General features: G+C 49.0%; 1 protein-coding gene across 1 annotated transcript; it reads right to left on the reverse strand.

Annotated features, from left to right (window-relative positions):
• Nucleotides 1-2,700: 2,700 nt before the first annotated feature.
• Nucleotides 2,701-6,368, reverse strand: LOC126536576 (very long chain fatty acid elongase AAEL008004-like). Its single transcript, XM_050183598.3, has one exon. It carries the CDS (start codon nt 6,212-6,214, stop codon nt 5,366-5,368), a length of 849 nt encoding a protein of 282 aa, XP_050039555.1. The 5' UTR covers nt 6,215-6,368; the 3' UTR covers nt 2,701-5,365.
• Nucleotides 6,369-23,614: the final 17,246 nt, after the last annotated feature.

Genomic DNA, 23,614 nt, shown 5'->3' on the forward strand with positions numbered 1-23,614 from the left:
CATTTTCAAGATAAGTTAGACATTTAGCGAGGGCAAATTACAAGCTCCGCATTCAAGTTAGCCTGTTAGAGCACTTTGGTTGTCACTTCGTGTAAGTATGGGGCTATTTCGTGGAGATGAAACATTTCCAAGAAGTATGAGTTGTTTAAAGAAATAGTTCTTATCTGGCCCTTGCGCCATTAAATACTATACATCATTATCAGAAAGAGTACTTCTCGCGTTTTCTTCCAGGTAAATTGAAAATTTAGAAAAAAATTAGGAGCCTGACAAAACCTGCATGCACCTCATGTATTCGTGTGCTCCAACGACACGAACAATTCAGCAGACTTCAGTGCTTCATTTCACACTGAACTTGTTGACGGCGACAGCAGCAGCCTCTCGAGAAGAACTTGTCAAGAACAACTTATTCGCGACGCACACAGCGTCGTGCTATCCCTCTATGGCAGTGAATGTGATGGCCCCCAAATACATGTTGAGACACCATCACTCTCATAGTCCGCGTCGGGCTCAAGACCTTGCACAAATTCCCAAGTACGAATGTCGCGTGGTAGCGCATTAGTTAGCGCGCTCATTACCGCAGGCCGATGACGACAACCGTCATCGTTCACGCCAACTCGCTGCCCTCGTCAGCGTAACGGAAAGCTTTGATGGACGGCGGAGAGGAACAGTTTCAAGCTTATAACTTCTGTCCATCTTCGTAGCCCGAAAATTTCTTCTCCGACGGAACATGCATGTGCTATAATCTGCCCCTTCCTCACCTCCCATGTGTCTTCTCCCTTCCACGTGATCTAACTCGGGTGGAGGAAGTCGGTCTCAAGACATATCGGGCTGCTGGGGACCCTTACATCTTCCGTAACCTGGGCCTGGGGCCCATCACCTGAAGACCCTATGAAGTGTAGTGCCTGAAGTGTCCTTTGCCAGCGTCTGCAGCAGATGTTCGACATCAGCTGTGATTCTGTCCGGAGACGAAGGCCACAAGAGAGAGTGCTTAAGGGCGCCGGGATACGGACAGACCAGCCAAGAGACTACGAACAGTTACTTGCGGACCATATAAGCTACAGAGGCTACTTATGAAGCTTCTTCCCGAAGGATTGCACGTATTTATTTACCGCTTGTAATCCTTATGGGCAACAGTGAGATTAAATTGAAACTTCTTTCGCAGTAAGATAAATCGACACCAGTAAGGATGCCAAATTAGTGCATTGAATGAATGGCTGGTTCTGTCGCAACAAACAAAATAAATGTGGAAATTATCTAAGAAATAACTTCGTATCGCATTCGTCGTCACTTGATGGGGCAAGACGCCCAGAAGCATTGGTTGAAGCCGTCTCAACATTCATGTGCACGTTACATGACACATATCTGGCCTTCGTAGTCGCTCACCTGAGGCCCTGTTGAGCAGCTTTGAATGTTTATTTCCGAATCCAGAACCGTTCAGTAAACTGGCAGATGATGGCGATACTACTTGCGGTAGCCGACATGCCTAAGGTAGGGGCGGTTCATTGGAGCAAGAGCCTCGCCAGCAGATCGATGCTGGGACATGCGTTGCCGAGTCCCATATTACATTCCTGGACTATATTCGTGTGAAGTTTGGTCCGGTACAGAACTATGGGAAATAATCAGAAAACTTAAATAGGCTGGGTCTAAAACACAACAAAAATTTTGTCACCGATCGTTCACAGATCCCGTTCGCGCATCATTAACGTTAGCGTAATGCGTTGGCGCCCACGAGTATTTGGGAGTCCATTCTTGGCCCGGCGCGCCTTACAACTGCACTCTAATAAACGTTTACACCCTTTGGAGTGTATGTTTGCCACACAACAATAATCGTCATCTGTCTTGCCCGCATTTCCTTTCTTGAAAACGCTGCGCTCGTTACTTTCCTGTCGGGAATGCTATGTCATGCTGATAACGCGCATGCCGTTCGTTACTGGAAAGCACCGGGTTTGCCGCGTTAAAGGAAGGAAATGCGGACAAGACTGATGACGATTATTGTTGTGTGGCAAATATACACCCCAAAGGGTTCAACTGTTTTTATAGTGTAGGTATTAAACAAATGCAGCATAACTACGTCTACTATTTCCGTGTATTTCAGCTAGTACATGCCGCGTTAAGCTTTTCTCATAAGTGCTGACGACAGCAGTATGCCAAAACTATTGGTTCAGAAACTGGCGCGCCGCGCGGCTTGGCGCAAGAGGCCGTACACAACTGTTGCGCATGCAGAGCTTCGCCGTAGTGTTATAACGTCGAACCGTGCTTGGTAAAAAAAACTTATTGGTTGCGTGTGGCTTTTAAATTACTTTAGTACCATGCACAAGCCTGGCACTAAAGCAACAGATGCACCAAGCAAGAGCTGAGCTGAGCGAGAGCTGCACCAACTTTTTGTTGCTCCTTTTGAGTGCTACGTGTCACTGGCTTCCTTTACTAGAGAGAACAGTTGCCCGGAGGTCCAAATAGCAACAAAATCAGTTTATAAAACTTAAAAATTGCATCAGAAAATTGCAAATATCTTGTTTTCTTTTTATTGTCTACCGCAAAAAAAAATTGTTTTTTTTTTGTAATCTTTTCTTCTTTTTTTGCATGTCTACAGGTAGTGACCAACTTTGGTGTACGTAAAAACTGCGCTCTTGATGAGCCCTCTCAAACCCCCTCGTGCCCGCTGCCACTGGTAGCACAAAGACCACAAGCAGACGCCTTGAAGAATGGGTGTTCTTTGACTTTAACCAACATCACGTAAGTCACAAAACAGGTACACATACGATGAATCGCTATACATAATATTATATGGCGTGTCGTTCCAACAACCAAACGCATCCACACGCACACACATCGTGTTCAAGCGTGCCTCACAACATGGCAAGACGTTTATCACGGCTAATTAAAGCCCGGCTCCCGGAAGGAAGCAAAGCAGTGCCTTCTTTTCTGTTTTTCGGCTTTGAGACCTAAGCCCACCAAGGGAACGGAATCATGCCCCGTAGCGTGATGCGCTAAGGCATTTTCTGGCTTGGTCAGTGTCAGACGCGAGAACTCTCTGCAAAGTCGCACTCCCGCTACGCTCGAAAGACATAAAGTAGTACCACGCACGCACGCACGCACGCACGCACGCACGCACGCACGCAAACGTAGCATGTGTTTCACAAATTCAGACGACAGCAGTCGAGGCAGCTGTACTCCGGGAACGGTATTTCTGAGGAGGCACCACACAAGTTCACTACGTTTCCACAAGGGTGTACAGAGGTCGGCCGGTGTCACTTCGTCTGTCGCCACTGTTTTCTTTTTGGCATCCTGTAATATCGGACGGTAGTCACCGCCCAGCGTTTTCTGATACAGCCTCGGCCAAGGACTTCTCAGTATTTGGTGAAGCTTCACGTTCCACGCTCAATCTTTGCATTTCATCTTGATAGTGCCGCGCATCCTGGAAGGCCCTCTTGTCAGTTTTGATTTCCTCTGACATCTTACAGTACATTATTTACTCTAAATGAATGTGGCATTTCACACCAACAAGGTCGCAGTTGTGCAGCAGGTATGTCACGACAATGGAATGGCGTACAGCAGACCTTTTTGCGGGAGAATCTTGAGACCCATTTTTTTTATGCCCATAATTTGGCTTAAACTCTTCTAGCTCGCCGGAGGATTGCTGCCTTCTAAAAGCACTTCGTGGCCAGCTGTTTCCTCCATTTGGATATTTAATGCCTACGGCCGTATCCTCATCTCCCACTTACCACATAAGTGGCTGTAACGCTGAATGGTAAGTCTTTGACATTGACAACGACGCATCAGTGAAATTCAAACGTTTACCGATGGCCCAGACCGGTGTTGCAGTCTGGAGAGAACCCTAAATGTTCGTGAGGCACAAGTCACCTGTGCTGCAGTCTTGTTTCATCAATGACCTTCCTGGCTTTGTTCGTGGCACACTAAGCAGATCACTTTGCTAAATAGGGTTCGTCAGAGTTTCCTTCAAGTTGGTCACTTTCACCTGGTATAGCCCTGGTAGCCATTGGCGTTCATTCGTTCTTTTCTTGACAGATTGTACACGTTGCGGCATAATTGTCTTCGCTATACTGCTATGCTAGGCAGGTATGGTCCAAAAGAAGAAGTGTATGCGACATCGAGTGAATATTTAAAAATATGGATCCACTGAATTTACTGAAACTTCTTTGGTCTCTGAAAAAACCTGTGGAACATTCACCATGCGCATAAGGATGCAGGTTCGAAATTTCTCACGACCTGCTTATGTAGTTAGCATGAAACATCAAGTTGTGCCTTCTTTCTGTGTTTAGAAAATCTGACTTTGCCCGTGGGGTAGATATATTTTCTGAAGACCCCAGGAATCGTGCAGCATGCCGTACTTCAAGTTAATGCATGAGTCGGGCTAGCGCTTTGCCTCATGGACGCTGAATAATTTTGCCTAATAACTCAGTCAAACTTGTGCAGCCGTCTCTGCGAGGATGCGGAGCCAGGAAGTTACTTCCCGTTCACCAAAGTGAAGCCGGATTCGCAAGGGCACGTTACTTTCGAAAAACTTGATTAGCAGGTGGCGTTGACCTTTCAGCATTATGTAAGTAATCACCCCGCCTTAGACAACGGCTACGCGTCTGATGCTCGCTGAGAAACGAAACTATAACCCGCACAACCAGCATGACCGCGTCGAGAAGGAACAGGAACACCAGAATACCCAAGTGGCTCGTCAAGTCTCAGAGCCGCTGCGAAAAACTTCATGTACATAGCATCTAGAAATCTATTAACAAGGCTCAATAGGCGAGCTTAGGGAGGATGGCGCCCGTAGCTAGCATCCTCCTCTTCCTCCTTTAGGCGAGTTTGATCGATGCGGTGATACATTATATATACTAAAGAACCTAATACGCTGACAGAAAAATAATTTGTAGCAGAAGACATACAAGCTGGCTGAAGATGCTTCCCAAACTGGCCGCTGCATTTATGTGCATCTTCGCCAAACAACTCGAAAACGGAAGCTCGCTGAAAAATAGGTCAATGATGGCTTATATTATTCTGTTCGAGCGGCGTCTAGATGTGGACCCATGATAGAGTGTGTAAGCGCAACTGAACGAGGACGCAGAAAGAAATGGATACACAGAGACAGCGCTGTAATCTGTTTCTTTCTACGTCCTCGTTCAGTCGCACTTACACACTCTATCAGGGATTCAAACCAACTAGCCCGTCGACGTGTTCTAGATGTGGACCGTTAGTCAATGAACCGTACGAACTCCCGCTGTGCTTTCTGCCCGGCTTCGTACACGCCAGCACTTAGCAGCTGTAGGTGTCAGCCATCTGCCGTAGCATGCTAGCCATGACAAGAAAGACTCTCCGCCCCACTTCGATATGGAGTACGACGCAGCAAACGCTCTCAGGCTGCCTTTGCCGGCTGCTTGTTGTTGTAGGCGCCGCGGTAGAAGCGCACAAACATGCCGAAAAACAACACAGACTCGGAGAGCACGATGAACGTGTGCGGCCGCGGGTATCCGCAGTCCTTGAATAGCGGTATGGTGCTGTGCACAAAGATGACAATGAACTGCGCCAGCTGCAGCTGCGTCAGGTAGCGCTTCCACCAGAGGTGCTTCTGGACGCGTGGACCCAACAGTGACAGGAAGTAGTAGGTATACATGATGACGTGCACGAAGCTGTTCAGGCAGATGCAGAACATCACCTGACCGTCCGGCCCGTATGAGAGGCCGAACCAGCCGTTGAAAACCACCAGGACGTGGTGAACAACGTGCAGGAAGGAGACATGCGAGTCCTTCTTGCGCAGCACGAAGAACACGGTGTCTAGGAAGTCGGCGATGCGCACCAGCAGGTACCACCAGCACAGCGACACCAACTCGAGGGTGCGAGGGTCGGCGTCGAAGCGAATGCCCTGGCAGAGCACGTTGTAGCCGCCGCCCAGGTAAGAGCGCGACAAGAAGTTGACCACGAAGTAGGCGTTGAGGAGAACCATGGTCGCGTTGTAAAGGAGGATGACGCGGCGCAGGTTGTACGGCTTGCGGTCGCGCATGAAGCGCGGCCCGCCCACCTTGACGAGGTACACGTAGCTCAGCAGGAGGGCGCCGATGAGCGGCGGGTTGCCGGCGAGCGGCCATCTTGCGGTGCGCGGGTCCCGGGCCAAGGTGGCGTTGGATAGCGCGCCGGCATTCGCCGTGGCGGGGGCCGCCACGGCTCTGCTCGGTGCACCGGTCAGCAGGTCGACGGCGGCTTCCATTTTCGTTGGCGGGGGCTGGTGTGCCCGGCACTGTGCGCTGCCGGCAGCGGAACACAGCAGCCGCCGCCTCAGCGAGTCTCTCGGAGTTGGCTGCTCGTGGCGGCAACGCTGGCGGTGAATATCGAGTCTGTCGCGACGGCGCACTCCGCCTCCCGTTTCTTTTTTCGTACGAACCGGGACGACTTCATTGATCGAACGCCGCCGCCGGCGACCGTTGCTGCCTTCTCTCCCCTTAGGAAGAGGGAAAAAGAAATCGTGGCCTCCCCCAGTCAGCTCCAGCTCGCTGTTCGGACATGGAAAGAGGCTTTTTCGATTCCAAGAGGGAGGGAGGAACGTGAAGGAGGGAAATAAGCTGGAATGGTCGGTCAGAGGGAAAGTCCCTTGGGAGGGCCGAGGAAAGAGAAGGGAAGCGGCCTCTCACTATTTGCGAACCACCGAGGAAGGCTGCATATTCGTGGTGAAGGGAAAGCAGCCGAAATATGGGGGAGAAAGCACTCGCCGCCGCCGCGGCCGTTGTCGTCCGAGGATGGAGCAGGGAAGAGCGAGGCGGCAACGGGAAAGAGTCGCCGCCGTTCTTCGCCACAATCGCCAGGGCGCGCTGGCGTCTGAGCTCCGGGCCGGTTGGGGTCCACCGGCTCGATCTGCGAGCAAACCCTGTTTCACCATCCTTTCCCATTCCCGAACAACTTCGCCGCTCCCTGCTTATACTTTCTGCCCGTTCGATCCTTTTCCCGACCGCGGTGGCGGGAACACCGAGACGACGTCGGCATGCGTGACGTGCCCGCCGTCTCGTGTTGCTTACGCTCGCCAGCGGCAACAGTGGGTGGCTTTGTGTGCACAGCGTTGGTTACAGTAGTACATGCATTGGTCTATTTCTTTATTTTCTTTATCTACATTAAAGTGGAGGCAAGGCGCAAAGTGCGTCTGAGGTGTAGGGGGGTTGGAGGTGTCTAAGGCATTGGCGAGCCCACCAGCTAGAGAATCGGAAATTGCGAAGTGGGCGACGTGTGGTTTATTCTAGACGACATTGTCGCTCACTCTCTCATTGTCTCTCTCTCTTCGCATCCCATGGCGTAGCTGCCGCTGTCCCTGATTAATTGCACTGAGAGACGGCGCCGTGGCTCTGTCTATAGTGCGGCAGGCGTGAGTGGTTTCAAGGGCATGTGCGCCCCGATCCTAGGTTTTGTGACGTCGCCTGACAGGCAGGTGAAGTGGGTGCAGCCCGAAAACTTTTGACCAATAGCCGGGGGCTAATGGCGAAAAGGCGTCGAATCAGGAATAACTGTTTTTCTTTTTTTTGGTCAGATCATGCATAACCAGTGTGTACGCATCATATCAGATGGGGAGGTATCGTGGTTTTCGTGACGTCGCGTGACAGACAGGTGAAGTGGGTGTGGTCCAAAAAGATTTTTGACCAATCACGGAGGGCTGATAGAAGAAATGTAATAGAAAAGTTTGGAGTAGTTTTACGTTTAGCGCCCCAGATGCATGCTTAAAATGGAATACGAGAAGCACTCATAATGACCATTGTTATGCACATCTATATAGCCTCATTCTTGCCCTGCTTTGTTCCTGCTTTCCATATGAATCGGAGAGTGAGTGAGTGAGTGAGTGAGTGAGTGAGTGAGTGAGTGAGTGAGTGAGTGAGTGAGTGAGTGAGTGAGTGAGTGAGTGAGTGAGTGAGTGAGTGTGTGTGTGAGTGAGTGAGTGAGTGAGTGAGGGTTAATAAGAAAGCGAAGGAGTTCGCCACTTAGCCTTATAAGAAACGGTGGCTGCTATCTATCTACTTACTTGGAAGGGCTAAAGACAGAGTCGAGGCAAGAATCGAAACGAAATGCGGCTTCGCGATTAGCTGGTGCTTTGTTGGCGCAGAAAACAGCTTTTACAAAAAAATTTGATCAGGTATAATTATGCAAATAGCTATAGTAAAGGCTGCTGTTAATCGGCAGGCAGTTCGGAGTACTTCATTTTTCTCCTTTTCTCGCAAGGGCAGGGCTACGTTATTGTGTCAAGTGTTATCTGCATGGTCGCTCATCAACTGCGTTGTGCCTTCAGCAGCGGCATTTCCTAGATAAGAAAATATGCGCTGTACCGAAGAAGACATGCGTGTGCTTTGGACGCATTGTCAACACCTCCCTTGAGAACAGAGCTCATGCGCTCGCTGCTTGACACTAGATCAACATTCCTTGCCTGTGTATGTTCTGGCCCTTGGTTCTGGCATGGTAAATAAACCGTGTTGCATGTTTGATGGAGGTTGCTAGGCTTCCCCCAACCCTGGAACTACCCAGTCGGAAGTTGCCGCCCATCCATGCCTGACACCAAACACCACCGCCGGCCTCGCCCACACTTCCATGTTCCGACTCGCTGCTTCAGTGGGATCCAGCTATCTTCAGGGGGTCCGGCGAGAACGACGTCGGAAATTGGTTCTCATCCTATGAACGCGCAATTGCCCCCACCAGATTGGACGATGCTCATCATTTGATGAACGCGGCCTTCTATACCTCGCAGGTGTCGCGAACGTGTGGTTCCGCAACCAGGAATCTGGCCTTCGCCTGGACCTTCACCTGGTCCGACTTCGCGACGAGCTCCACGAAAGTTTGCCGTCGCTCTGCGGTGCGAAGTCTTCTTGCCGAAGAGCACTTGCGCAACCGTTCCCCACAGCCCTGTGAGAACTTCACCAACTCGATATAGAAGACGTCGTCGACCTTAGCAAGCACGTCAATGCGTCAATGACCGAATCCGATAACAACCATCACATCTCGAAGGCCACCGAAAATAACGCCTTTCAAATGTTCCTGTATTGAAAAACCCACAAACCTCCGTCAACATCACTGACCTTTGTCAGAGTTGTGATGAATTCGGCAGACAACGTCTCCTGACCCAGAGTTCACCCCCGCAAAATGCGTCCGCAGTTCCCGAACACGGCCCCGTGCTTGGCGAGATAAAGAAGTTCATTCGTGCCGGAAGTCGCTCGGCAGCTGTCCCTACTCACTGCCGTTCCAAGCCCTACGCCAGGTGGTACAGAAGCAAGTGTCTGAGGCTCTTCCGACCCCGCGTGCACAGCTGCCGGTGCCTACCCGGAATCACGCCAAGGTTACCCTGCCGCCGACGTTCTCGCCACCACTGCCCGCTGTACCATCCCGTCGACTTCCTCCGGTGTTTTCCGCGAGGTTTGGAACATGGCGCACGCCCGACAATCGCACAATATACTTCTACTGGGGCATCCCTAGTCATGTGGTACGCTTCTATTGACGTCGATCGCTTATGGCTTCCCCGAGCTGACCAACATGTACCCTACTACGCCTTTCCAGTTCCCTTCTTCTTGTCGCCTCCTGAATCACATCCGACTTTCCACGCACCGCCACTCCTTCTGCCCATGACTGCCGCTCGCCATCTCCATGACGCCGTTCCCTTTCCCCAATGCGTCATCGTCCCACTGCGACCGAACAAGAAAACTAGTCGCCGCAGTTCCTGAGACAAGAACTGCGTCTGTGTCAAACGGCACAAGGCACCGCTCTTCTCCGACGAACGTTATCGAAGTATCTGTAGACGGAATTGTTGCACTTGCGCTAGTCGACACAGGGACCGCAGTTTCTGTAATTACCGAAGAACTTTCTTGCTCACTCAGAAAAGTAATGAAGCTCTTGTCTGCACTGTCGCTCTGTACAGCAAGCGCACAGAACATTACCCCTGTTCCTTCATGCACTACCCGCATCACCATTCAGACTCACTTACACACTCGAGTTTGTTGTTCTTTATTCCTTTTCAAAGGGCATCATTTTGGAGTCGGACTTCCTTTCCGATCACAAGGCCGTTATTGACTGTTCTCGCAGAGAAGTAAAAATTTCGCTGCTTCCTGACGCCCAATTAGATGATGATGATGACTGTGGTGAGAAACTGCTCGTTGCTGATGACACTACGATACCTCCGCACTCATCTGGGATTACGACTGCCTGCTCCAACTGTGTTAGAGATACCATTGCAAGTTTTACACCGTCGCATATTTTTCTTCATTATGTCCTCTTCCCTTCTCTGTCATCACTGTCAACGGGAGCTTCACTCATATCCTCATCTCCAACGATTATGCCTCGCCCCTCACACTTACGTCACGTCGAGTGCTTTAGACGTCTAGCCCATCCACTCGGTGACCATCTTTGTCGCATCTCTTGATGGCACCTGCTTCGAGATCAGCACATTGGCTTGTTGCCCTACTTGCTTCCTGTCTACACCGCACATATCGGACAGCTCTATGAATTCCTTCCTGAGCCCTACACAATGTTCCCAGCTCGTCAACCTGCTTCGCAAGTACTCCTCTACATTCGACTGTCAACAAGCGACTTTGAACCGTACATTGACGGTGTATCACGAGATTGATACCGGCGTCCACGCTTCGCTGCGCCAGCGACCTTGTCACGTATCGCCTACAAAGCGCCGTGTTATTGAAAACCAAGTCAGCGATATGCTTCAGCCCAGAGTTGGTTAACCTTCTAACAGTCTCTGGGCGTCCCCTGTAGTCCTTGTAAAGAAGAAAGATGCATCCATCCGGTTTTGCGTGGGGTATACCACCGTCCTAATAAGATATTGCGGAAAGACGAGTACCCTTTGCCGCGCATCGACAACGCTCTTGATTCTTTGCAAGGCGCCGAGCACATTTCCTCACTTGACTCACGTTCCGGCTATTAGCAAGTGCCCATGGCTCCGGTCCATCACCCAAAAACGGGGCCGTATAACGTAAAACTATTCCAATATGTTTTTATTCCAGTCTCCTGACGTCAAATTTTCGTAACCACCGACGCAAGCATCGGGCGGTTCCCCTCAGGGTTGTCTGAACCAACCGATCAAATGCTCCCCAGGTTCACAGGAGGTCACTTTTGTTTGCTTGAAAAACGAATACCATTGCCTGCACTGAGCGGCTTGTCTTATCTAATTGGCTCCCAAGAGGCGAGGAGCATGTCCAAGTGGAGAGGGATTCGATGGAGCCGAGCCACTGCACTGAATATTGATAACCGGATGAAGAGGGTGGTGCTGGCGTCTGCGATTGGTCCGCTTTCTCTTATTTAGCTTGATGTGGCTCGTCCATAATTGCGGCGGCATGCCACGGAAGCTTAAGAATGACGCTAAAACGGATCCTCAGCGAAGAAGAGTTGGCAGAACGAGGTCGTAAATGGGCCGAAAGTTCTCGAAAACATTACACGGCCACGCAAGATGTTTTATTACACGCAAATAAACCCATGCTCTCCAGCAGGGGCGAGTAGCCAGTGCCGCAGCGATCAGCGGCAGCCATCTTTTATTCCTTTCGGAACGGGGCAGCCTGCGGCTATTCAGAAGAAAATTCAATTTTGTTCGGCATATTAATGCATCTTTAACGCGTATGCGTCACTTTGACGTGGTAAGTTTTTGCGGTATTGTGACGTCGCGTGACAGGCAGGTGAAGTGGGCGCAGCCCGAAAACTTTTTACCAATAGCCGAGGGCTAAAGGCAAGAAGACGTCGAATCAGAAATAACTATTTTTGTTTTGTTCGGTCAAATTATGCATAATCAGTGTGTGCACGTCATATCAGAAGGGGAGCTATCGCGGTTTTTGTGATGTCGCGTGACAGACAGGTGAAGGGGGGGGGGGGTGAACCACAAAAGTTTTTGACCAATCGCGGTGGGCAGATTACAGAATTGGAATAGGAAAGTTTGGAATAGTTTTACGTTATAGCGCCCCGGCTTTCGTAACGATAGACAGTCTACATGAATTTAACGGTATGCCGTTTGGGCTTTGCAATGTCCCTGCTGCTTTTGAACGGATAGAGAGAGAGAGAGAGGGGGGGCAAAGGAAAGACAGGGAGGATCACCAGAGAATATATTCGGTTGCCTACCCTGTAATGGGGGAGGGGCAAAGGGATGCGATAGGCGAAGGAGAGAAAAGAATAAAAATGAAAAAAAAGAAAAAAAAACACACTCACACGCACACGTACACACGATACACACGAACTGTTTCTGTGGGCACTGTCACCCCGTCGGCGAAGACGTTCCTAGTGTTACGCAGTGTCACCGCCCAATCCTACGTCACACAGTGTACAGTCACAATTTGTCAGAAAGTGCTGTGTCTTTTGAGTAGCGCAGCAGCGCCTTCATAGCGGATCACGCTGATGTTCGCGTAGGCCAGTTACCAAGGATGTTGTTTTCTGTTATTAGGCACTTGTACAGTTTGTCTAAGGTGGCTGAGAGTACTGGTCTTTGCGTGTTGAAACGAGGGCACTCACAAAGAAGGTGCGTGATTGTTTCATTGCACCCACAGAAGTCACAAAGTGGGCTGTTGGCCATACCGATGAGAAAGAAGTACGCATTTGAAAATGTTACTCCAAGCCATAGACGGACTAGAAGGGTACAGTTACGTCGTGGAAGGTCGGACGGAATGCGGAGTTGTAAATTATGGTTCAGGGTATGAAGGCGTGCACTTGTGAACTAATGAATGCCACTGAGCTAATGTTAGGTCACGCGCAAGTGCGGAAAGTTTCTTTCGCTGAGTCAGCTCTCGAAAGAGCAATGGCGACGCAGTTGACGCCGTCATGGGCAGATCGGGTAGCTGCGTCCGCTCTATCATTGCCATGTATGCCACAGTGACTATGCAGCCACTGATATATCATATTGTGTCCTTCGTCAACTATGTGATGGTGGATTTCTCTGATTTCTGCGACGAGCTGCTTATGTGATCCATGGCGCAGTGCTGAGAGTACACTCTGCAGGGCTGCCTTAGAATCACAGAAGATTGACTATGCATGGGGTGGTTCCTCCTGAATGAAATGAAGAGCCGCACGCAGGGCTACCAGTTCAGCAGCTGTCGGTGATGCTACATGTGGCGTTTTTAGCTGTATTTTGATGGATGTTGTTGGTATCACCACAGCGACAGCTGAACTTGCACGTGTGACTGAGCCATCGATGTAAACGTGTACGCGGCCACTGTGCACCTCATGTAAAAGTCATAATGTGGCCTCCTTCAGGGCAAACGACGGCATGTTAGCTTTCTTCGGTATCCCTGAGGCGTATTTCAGGTTTTTGCAGGCACCATAAAGGTGAGGATGGTCTTGCTGCGGGCATGTATAGTTCGATGGCAACGAGGTACGATTGGCAACAATTATACGACTGAAAATTGTGTGTGGCCTTTCTGCAGGTAAAGCGGCAAGGTGGTGAGAAAGTAGTCGGGCAACGTGCCGAATATGCGCCCTGATGGCGCCGGTTATCAAGTACGTTGATATTGTGTGATTTCGAGCTATGACAATCGTTGCCGCTGTAGACGCAGCCTTCGGAAGACCGAGACACGTCCTTATAGGACTTAAGCTTGTATCCCCTGGATACACGCAGGTTTGTTTTGCAAGTGTTACCAAGCACAGGGTGGCTGTATCTTGCGAAACCGAGGAACTAGGCATTATAAAGCTGCAGCATTGACCGCGCCGGTGTGCCCCATGACTTTCCGCCGAGAAATTTGAGGAGATGTATCATTGTCACTAACCTCTTCTTTAGGTATGAAACGTGCGGGCTCCATGGTAGGTCGTAGTCGATAATTACCCCTAAAAAGCGGTGTTTCCATGCGTTTGCAATTGCTTGCCTATTGACACTTACAGAGTAACATTTCATCGCTTTCCGAATAAATGTAACAAGGCAGCACTTCTCTGAAGACAGCAAGTTCTGTTTTCGCAAGTGCAGTGATGTTAACGTAGCTGCCTTTTGTAGCCTTGCTCGTGCGTGCAGGCGTATTACTGCAGACGTCCAAATGTAAGTGTCGTCAGCATAGATTGATACTTGAACTGTGTTGGGCAAGCGTCTGACTAGGCCAACGAGCACTAGGTTTAATAGCGTCGGGCTCCCAACACCCCGCCTTGCGGTACTCCACGGAATGTTTGATGTTGAATCGCGGCGCCATCCTCGTCATCACGAAGAAATGCCTGTCTGTCAAATAACTGCACAGCCACTGAAAAGTGCGGCCACCGATTCCGGTTTCAATCAGAGCCTCTATAATGGCATAATGTGCTCCATTACTATAGGTGCCTTTTATGTCAAGGAATAATGCCCCAGTGAGTCATTTCAGTCGTTTTTGATGTTGAACAAACACCACCAAATCGATGACATATCTATGGATGAGCACCCACGCCGAACGCCAGCCAAATCATCTGGGTACACGTTGTAATTTTCCAGCTACCATTCCAGGCGCGTCGAAATCATTCTTTTCATTATTTTCGGTATGCAACTGGCCAGAGCGATGGGGCGGGACGATGGCAAATCTGACAGATGATTTACCAGGTTCGAGAAGTGGAACCAAGTGGCTGCATTTCCATTCGCGTGCAACCAAACCGCTGCGCCAAGACTCGTTGTAATGGTTTAGCAGCATGAGTCGTCCTTTCTGCCCGAGATTGCAGACCTCCGCATAAGTAATGCCGTCCGGCTCAGGTGACGAAGTGTGCCTGCAAGTCGCCAGTGCCGCTTCAAGTTCCTCCACCGAAAACATTACATCCATGCGGGAATCCCGAGGCACAGGAGTGGCACATGGCATAACTGCGCGTTGGAGCTGTAAGCTGGCTAGTCTTGAGCAAAATTCTTCAGCAATGTCAATTAAAATCTCCGGTGAGAATTGTAGGGCCGGGTGTTGCTGATAGCACGTCGTGCAGCCGTTTAGAGTCGAAGCCACTTGAAGGAGCAATGTAAACAGCAACAACAGTGAACGTAAGCATCTTCGTTTTTATAATTAAACAAACGTACTGGTTGTCGTCGTGAGGCGGGATTGGGTGCAACACGAATGTCACATTACATCTAATTAATATATATATATATTACTTGATGAAGCATATGCATGGCCGCTTTTTTCGTTGACATTCGTGCTCTTACTAGAAACAGATGGAACAGGAGGTGGCGTCGCCGGACGAGACATCGCCCTTGAACCGGAAAAGCATTGCGTACACTTTCGTTTCCGGGAGCGATGTCGCCTTATCGCAGCACAAGCGTCTCTGTGTTATGATCCGTCTCTGACGATTTTCCTCAAGATTTTCTGCTCTTTGTTTAGGTGCGGACCGTCTTTTCAGGATGCAGTGGGCGAGCCTTGAAAATTTGGGCACTTAAGCTCTGTTGCACGGCAGGTATCAACGTCGTGCTGTTCGGAACATTGTGGGCATATTGTTGTATTTCTGCAGACAGCGCTCTCGTGTCCAATTCTTTGACACCTTCTGCACTGAAGGGGTTTGGGTACGAAAGGCCGTACCCCATGCCGAAATTGGCCTACCTTTGCATGTGATGGTAGGCAGTCACCTTTAAACACGAGCCTTACACAGGTGGACTTGCCAAGGCGCCGAGCTTGCAGTAAGCCAACATCATCTTTCACAGGTTTGATTAAAATTGGCAGGTCGCTGTCGCTAATCGATGTGTCGATATCATAACACCAGCCGTGGCTTCGTTGTCCTGCAGAATGAGGTAGTGGACATTGATGTTGCCCAGGACCTTTACTGCCATCAAAGCATTGATTGCGCTTCGGTTGTGGACATCAATAGCCAGGACGTTCTTCCGATTATTATTTCTGGTATCCTTGATTTCTCATAGGACAAGAGCCTACAGAGAAACGTAAATTGCTTGTCGATTAAGGCGGTTGAGGTTGTCGGCAGGTGTGTCTGTCTCAAAAAGAATTGTGTGCGCCAATGGCTGTGATGGAAACAAACTTGCTGTTTCCGTTGGGCCCAGGATCCTTTTAATAACGACAAGGCAGATTGGAGCTTTTTACATACAACACAGACTTTATACAGACACGCTAACACGATACAGACGATACAGACGACTAGAATTCGGAATGTCGTTTGTCCTTCTATATAAGGATGTGCCTAGCACTCATGCATCACAACTCGCCGGTGTGCGTCGTCGTTGCGGTGGCCATAACAGTTGTAGTTGCGTAGTGCGTTGCTGCGTCGTCTGACACTTGAAGACAGCTGGTGTGTTACTTTCGACGGCCACATCTTACGCCATCATCATCACACCGCACCTTGTCGCGACGTGGAAGCAGGGGAACAGCAGGCCGGCAGAACACCAGGCCACTGCTGTAGCTGGCCCGTAACGCTTGGCTGGCCTGTAACGCCTCTGCCACTAGAACGTCGGGCTCGGTCGGCAAACAGGTAGCTCAGGCACCCCGGTGCCCAGCAGGAAGCACTGCACCAGGCCGCTTTAACAGCAGGCCGCTGGTGCACAGGAGAGCTCTGCCACGAGCGGGATCTCCGACCAGGGCCACATGGTAGCAGGACACCCGGTTGCCAGTCGTTGAGCCTTGAACCGCCGTTCTGCCAGCTGCCGTTCGAGACGTTCGCTCGCTCTCACGCTCTGCGTGCCGCTTCCTTGTTGGTGGCACGTGGTCTTCCGCAATCACCACCACCAATTCTCTCCTTGTTGTTGCCACAACACAATCATCATTCCAAGCTGGTCTTGTCACCGCCACACGCCACTCTCCACATCATCACAATGACCTTCTCTCTGGCGTGGTTGACTTACTGACCAAGACCATGCGCTGATGTTTCTTCTCTTGGCCTTCCGGCGTACCACTCTTTCGAAGCCTTCGTCATCTGAGGCGTCATCGCTTGAGCAGGAGTAAAATAGAGTGTCCTCGCTGTCAGCTTGACTTGGAGGGCAATTTCTCTTCCTCGGGCAGATTCCTGCTGAAGTAGTCACGTCGCGTCGGCATTCTGCCGACTCCACTTCCATTGCCGTGGCAATGGGAGCGGCGTCTCCCAGTAAAACCCGGGAAAAGGCCGAAAATACTGCAGCGCGAAGGAATAGTGGTCTGTACCTTTGAACAGATGATGGACAATCTACTCCGTGGGCTAAAGTGGAAAACGTGCTTATGTTGCCTTGATGACGTAGTCCTTTTCTACTGACTTCGTCACTCATTTGTGCAGTCTCGAGCAGGTCTTGCAATACCTAACTAACGCAGGCCTCCAACTCAATATGAAGAAATGTCGCTTTGGCGCCAAGCAACTAACGATACCCGGACACATGCTTTCCAAAGACGGAATTGTACCCGACGCTTCGAAACTTCGCGAAGTCACCGACTTCCGTAAAGCCACGTCCCTGAAGGAAGTCTGGAGCTTCATCGGGCTCTGCTCATATATTCGTCGTGTTATCAGGAATTTTGTTTTACCATTGCTCTGTTGACCCCACTCCTGCAACGCGACACTGACCTTTCTACCTGATCCCCACCTTGCTATGACACGTTTGCAACAATGCACCGTCTGCTCAGGTCGCCGCCCGTACTGCGCCATTTCCACCCCACGGCTCCCACAGAAGTCCACACGGACGCCAGGGCCGTAGGACTTGATGCTGTGCTCACTATACGCGCAAAAGTGGATACGGCGAATACGTAGTAGCCTGCGGGAGCCGGACACTAACCATAGCCGAATCGAATTACTACGTCACAGAAAAGGAGTACTTAGCTATCATTTGGGCCCTCGGAAAATCTTTCACCAACATATATGATTGGAAAGTTGCAAGCTTTAGACGAAGGTGGTATTGGTGCATTCTAACCATTTGTCTTTCTTATTTTAGTAAATTATATTACTTCAATTGTCTTGTGAGAACATTTCAGTTTATTAATGAAGAAACTTTGACACAGCGCATTTAAATATTGCGCGCGAGGCACACTGGTCAATCGCAGAGCCCTTCTGGTGACGCCATCGCTGAAGCGACCACGGGTCTCCCATTGTTTTGCTATACGGATGACACAACACCCCATTCAAGTACACCATACGACCGAGCCACCTGCGTATATCACCCGGAGTCTTCAGACTGGCTCTGGATACGTTCGACCACTCCCGGTCTTTCCTATAAACTCATCGGCAAGTACCACGGTCCCAACCGTGTCGTGCCCCAAACGTGCCCTGTTAATTACCTCGTCAAGCCGCTCACGCCATCCGCTGACTTGCATGTGCCGCCAGTGCGTGTGGAGCGATTCAAGCCAGATCGTCCTATCCAGGATAGCGCTCTCTTCTTCGGGGGCAAGTTGTATTACATAGCGAAACACACATGCACGTGCTTCGGGCACATCGTCAGCGCCACGTTTTAGGATAGAGCTTGCGCGCTCGGTGCCTTACGCTTGAACAACAGACCTGCCTGTGTATCGTTCTGGCTTGGTTGCGATGCCTTCAGTCGGAGCACATATTAGATGAAAGCGAAAACACTTCCGTCTTAGAAGCAGAGTAGGCACTCGAATCTACCGCTAGCAGCCACTAATGACATGCTCGTTTTACTCGCTCGATAATATTTGTGCTACGTGCTATATATTCGAAAAATTATAAACAATAACCGCTAAAAAGAATCATCCCATGATGACTGTCGACGTCAGTGCGATTAGCGTTGAAGCAAACCGTATTGCTGAAGACACATTTATTTTGAATCTGTTGTGGTCATTCTGATATTTTTATTGCTTCGCTTATTGCGACATACAAGATATCCAGGATTGGCCCACTTTGCTATGACACTCACTCGCCAGTGTTGGCCACAGCTATGACGGCATGACAAAGACTGTGTGACGCCGACGCAGTGAAGACGATGGAACGACGGAGGTAGCATGGCGACAGTGGTACGACAATTGAGGAATGATGACACTGGCGTAAAGATGACAGCGTGACGACGGCATGAACAAAATGGGATGACGACGACAGTGTAATGATAATCATGTGAATAATCTGTAATGACGATGGTGAAACGACCACGATGGCATCACGCCGACGGTATGCAACGAATGCATGACCACGAGTGTGTGATGATGATCACGCGACAATGGCGACATGCACACTATTGAATGGTGATAGCATCATAACGATCAAATGACAAAGACGAAATGACGCCGATGGGGCGATGAAGGCGTTATGTCGACGATGACGCGTCCATATGACGTCGGCATTACGCCAACGGTGTGAAAACAAAGGCATGATGATGACTGTGTGATGACGATAACATGACAACGGCGGCATAATTGCATGACAACGGCGGCAACGGCGGCATAAGACTGTATGCGGATGCCGCGTTTTTTGGGGGGAAATTGGACAGAAAAGGATGAAATTAAGCATATTCGTGCGCAGAACCCTTAGTTGTGTATAATGTAATTACCCGATTCACGAAAGCTTCACTTCACATAAGTTTCAATATGGTCGTTGGATGTGCGTAATTTTTTTTAATTGCTGTTTCGACACGCCTTGCAGTCATAACGACTATACGCTTTCGTTGTGAAGAGAGAGCCTCTTTTGTGGCCCGTTAGCGGCTGCATAAAGCTGCCTGGAGCGTCTTCGATTACTCACTTTAGCGCGTCGTCTATACGCAATGAGGCAACGATGTCAGTTATGCGGTCGCACTTGATGATCATGAGAAACCTTAACAAGCAGAAAAAGAATTAAATAATAATGATGGTCATGATCCCAAAGGCAGTGGCGCTTAGTGATTAATAAAATTTAGCCAATACACGGGTGGCGCTTTTAAATGTATTAGAGAAATTAAGTTATGGGTCTGCACCAGCGCGACCACTTAGTCGTTCGTCCTTCTGTCGTTTTTGTTCTCTTTCTTTTGTTTTCGTTGTGTTCGCTTAGCACCGTTATGATTCTTGAGAGATGGCTACTGTTCGGCAGTCGGCACTTCGCGGCATAAGCGAACCAGTGCTGACGTTTTATTACTGTTAGCGTCTTATCGTGCACGGTCACCGGTTTTGTTATATTCTCAGCACGTAAGTTTAGCTAACGAATCCGCCGGTCAATAGAGCTTTCTTTCAAGCTGTCATTCTTCTGTTAATTGGGGTACATTCGGACACGTATTCTTTTGTAATTAGAGTGACCTGAATGGTTCGTTTTCTTTTTCTTTTCTTACTACTACGTATTTTCCTGTTTCTGTTCCTGCACTCGCATTCAATTCTTTGTTCTTGCATTACTTTACCATTTGTGGCCGGCCATCTAGCTGGTTCTTTCCTCTTCCCTTCCCGCTTCCTCTTCTGTACTTCTATTTCTACCCCCTCCTTCCTAAAGAGTAGGCAGGCGCTGTGGTGCTATCGTTGGGCAGCTGGCAGACTGCTCCCTCCATATTTCCCCCTCTGTCCATGGTATATGTGTATTTTCATACCGAACAACACGAGCGCCGAGGTTAGCTTCCCACGACTGGCTGACATGAATGCGAAGGAATTTCGCCCCTTTCTTGTGCCATATTTGGGGTGCAGAATCTGCGTAATATACATGCTTTTCGTACTCCAACATGATCATTACGTTCACTTAATGGCAAAAAAGAAAAAAAAAAGAAAAAGAAAGTTCCGGCATCCACGGGCCTTACTTTTCTATGGCAGGGTAATCACAGCGTCTCGCGCCACACGCAGTGCGGCGGAAACATGCGCACTCAGTGAGTAACTCAGGGAGAACCGAGAAAGCTAAAGTGAGCGTGAAACGTGGGACGTGTACCTGCAGCGAGTGAGTGGAACGGGCCGCTTCGAAAGAGGAGTGTGTGCACATACCGATAGATCAGGATTCGGGAGATGCCGATTTCATTAGCATATACACGCGTGCTGACTCGGCGCAGGTCTGGAAGCGGTAAGCCGCTCCCTTTCGTGAGCGTTCCGATCAGCTCGGAACAGGCCGAAAGTGAAGGCCCACTCAAACCCCCAGGCTCATGCAGCTTTCACTTTTCTATTGTAGGCTTAAAGAGAGCTTTGCATTCGCCGCTTTGCGTGAGTCAAGAGAGCCGCGCGTTCGGGTAACGTGCTTTTGCGGAGTGAAGTTAGCGAGAGGAGCTGGTTACGCCCTCGCTTTCTTTACTAGGATGGCATTTAAAACTTAGTGAATGAGACGGCGACATTGAGAGATTGTCCTGTCCGTCCATCCTTCTGTTGCGTCGTTGTCCTAATGGCATTACCATCGTCGTGGTGCCGCTGCCGTCAGGCCACCTCCCCTGCTTTAAAGGCTCTGCTTGAAAAATAAACAGCCAATTACTGGAAGATGTTTTCTATCGTTTCCTCCCAGACGTTGAAAGCTTGAAAAAGAAGTGATTAAAATTTACCCCATTTTTATTCTTCTATGAGTTTCCTTCTCATGATCAGGGTTCCCTTTGATTAGTTGATCTAGGTAAACGTGCTCCTTCACAGACTTTAGAGGCTGACTGTGTATCCTGAACTATTGTGCCCTTGCTCGGCTATTCATGATTATCTCTGTCTTCCGCATATTAATCTTCGACCTACTCTTACGCTCTCTCTGTTAAGGTCCTCAATCATTTGTTGTAACTCGTCTGCATTGTTGCTGAATAGAACAATGTCATCGACAAATCGAAGGTTGTTGAGATATTCGCCATCGATCCTTACTCCTAAGCGTTCCCAGTTTATTAGCTTGAATACTTCCAACTGCGCAGTGAATAGCATTGGAGAGATTGCGTCTCCCTGCCTGGCCCTTTTCCTTATAGGTATCTCCCTGCTTTTTTATTTTGTGGAATTAACGTAGCTATAGAACGTCTGTAGATATTGTCACATGGTAGTGACGGTTGAGGACACAGAAACAAAATTGCGAATGGCGAAACTAACTTTACTGGGCGAACCTGCGCCCAGAAAAAACAGCCTACACTCAAGGAACGGCGATAGCGGCGAACACAGTCGGCGATCGCCGAAAATCTGATCACCGCGTGAAGCGCTTCGGCTTTTATACATCAGTCGTCGCATGTTCCATAGTAATCGCTGAGACCCGCGTGTCTTCCACAAGGTTCAACACGATTCACGCCACGCATACAAGCAATCAGATTACACAATGTTCGCTGACAGACAGCGGATGGAACCGTCCATAACATTCCAGAAACTTCTGATACATCCAGGTGCGTCCGGCGCTGTGCGATAACATTTGTTGGGCGGTGAAACGTGGTCGCCCGATAAAGATAAACAATTACACGTGTCAATATTTTCCAAGGTATTTACGTAAGCGTTCTGTGCTCCTTGATTACGTAATGCCTCTATGACCACTGGTATCTCTACTGAATCAAATGCTCTTTCGTAATCTATGAAAGCCATATAGAGAGGCTTATTGTACTCTCCAGATTTCTCGATAACCTGATTAATGACATGGATGTGGTCCATTGTAGAGTATCCCTTCCTGAAGCCAGCTTGCTCCCTTGGTTGACTAAATTCCATTGTTGACCTTATTCTATTGCAGATTATTTTCGTAAATATTTTATATAATACTGGCAGTAAGCTAATGGGCCTATAATTTTTCAATTCTTTAACGTCTCCCTTTTTGTCGATTGGTATAATGTTTGCATTCTTCCAGTTTTCTGGGACCCTTGCGGTCGATAGACACTTCGTATAAAGAGCCGCCAGTTTTCCAAGCATTATGTCTCCTCCATCTTTGGTTAAGTCGATTGTTATTCCATCTTCTCCTGCCGCTTTTCCTCGTTTCACCTCTTGCAAGGCCCTTCTGACCTCATCGATAGTTATAGGATGAGTTTCTGTATCATGTTCATTACTGTTTCTAATTGAGGTATCCTGACTCCTCCGGGTACTGTACAGGTCAGTATAGAATTCTTTCGCTGCTTTTACTATATCTTCGAGATTGCTGATGATATTACCCTGCTTATCTTTCAGCGCATACATCTTGGTTTGTTCTATGCCAAGTTTCTTTCTCACTGATTTCTGGATGCGTCCGTGTTTTACGGCTTCTTCAGTCTTTCTCGCGTTATAGTTTAGAATATCACTTATTTTCGCCTTTATGATCAGTTTTGACAGTTCTGCGAATTCTATCTTATCTCTTGAGTGGGCCGGTCTCAAATCTGCTGTGCACAAAGTTTATTCCTCCCCTCCTCCTCTTGAGTAGGCCACTCTCATTATTTGTCGTTTCTTTATTAGGTCATTTGTTACTTGGGAGAGCTTGCCTACTGTTTGCCTTGGAACCTTGCCTCCCACTTCAATGGCTGCCTCTGAAGCCAACCCAGTTACGGTTTCATTCATTAGCTCTATGTCATCATCTCTCTGTTCTAAGGCTGCATATTTGTTTGCAAGTACCAACCTGAATTTGTCTGCTTTCGCCCTTGCTGCTTCTAGGTTGATCTGTTTCTTCTTGACCAATTTTACTCTTTCTCTCTTCAAAGTGAAGTGGCTCCTAGCCCTCACTAACCATTGTCGCTGCACTTTACCCTACTTATAACTTCTACACCCTGCACTATGTTGGGATCAGCAGAAAGTATGAAATATATTTCATTTCTTGTTTCACCATTAATGCTCTTCCAGGTCCACTTTCTGTTTCTGAAAAAGCTGTTCATTATTCGAAGCTTATTCCTTTCTACGAATTCTATCAGCATCTCTGCTCCAGCGTTCCTAGAGTCAACGCCGTAGTTGTCAATTGCTTGCTCACCAGCCTGCTTTTTACCCACTTTTGCACTGAAGTC

The sequence above is a fragment of the Dermacentor andersoni genome, chromosome 4, assembly GCF_023375885.2.
Source record: "Dermacentor andersoni chromosome 4, qqDerAnde1_hic_scaffold, whole genome shotgun sequence".
Taxonomy (NCBI): domain Eukaryota; kingdom Metazoa; phylum Arthropoda; class Arachnida; order Ixodida; family Ixodidae; genus Dermacentor; species Dermacentor andersoni.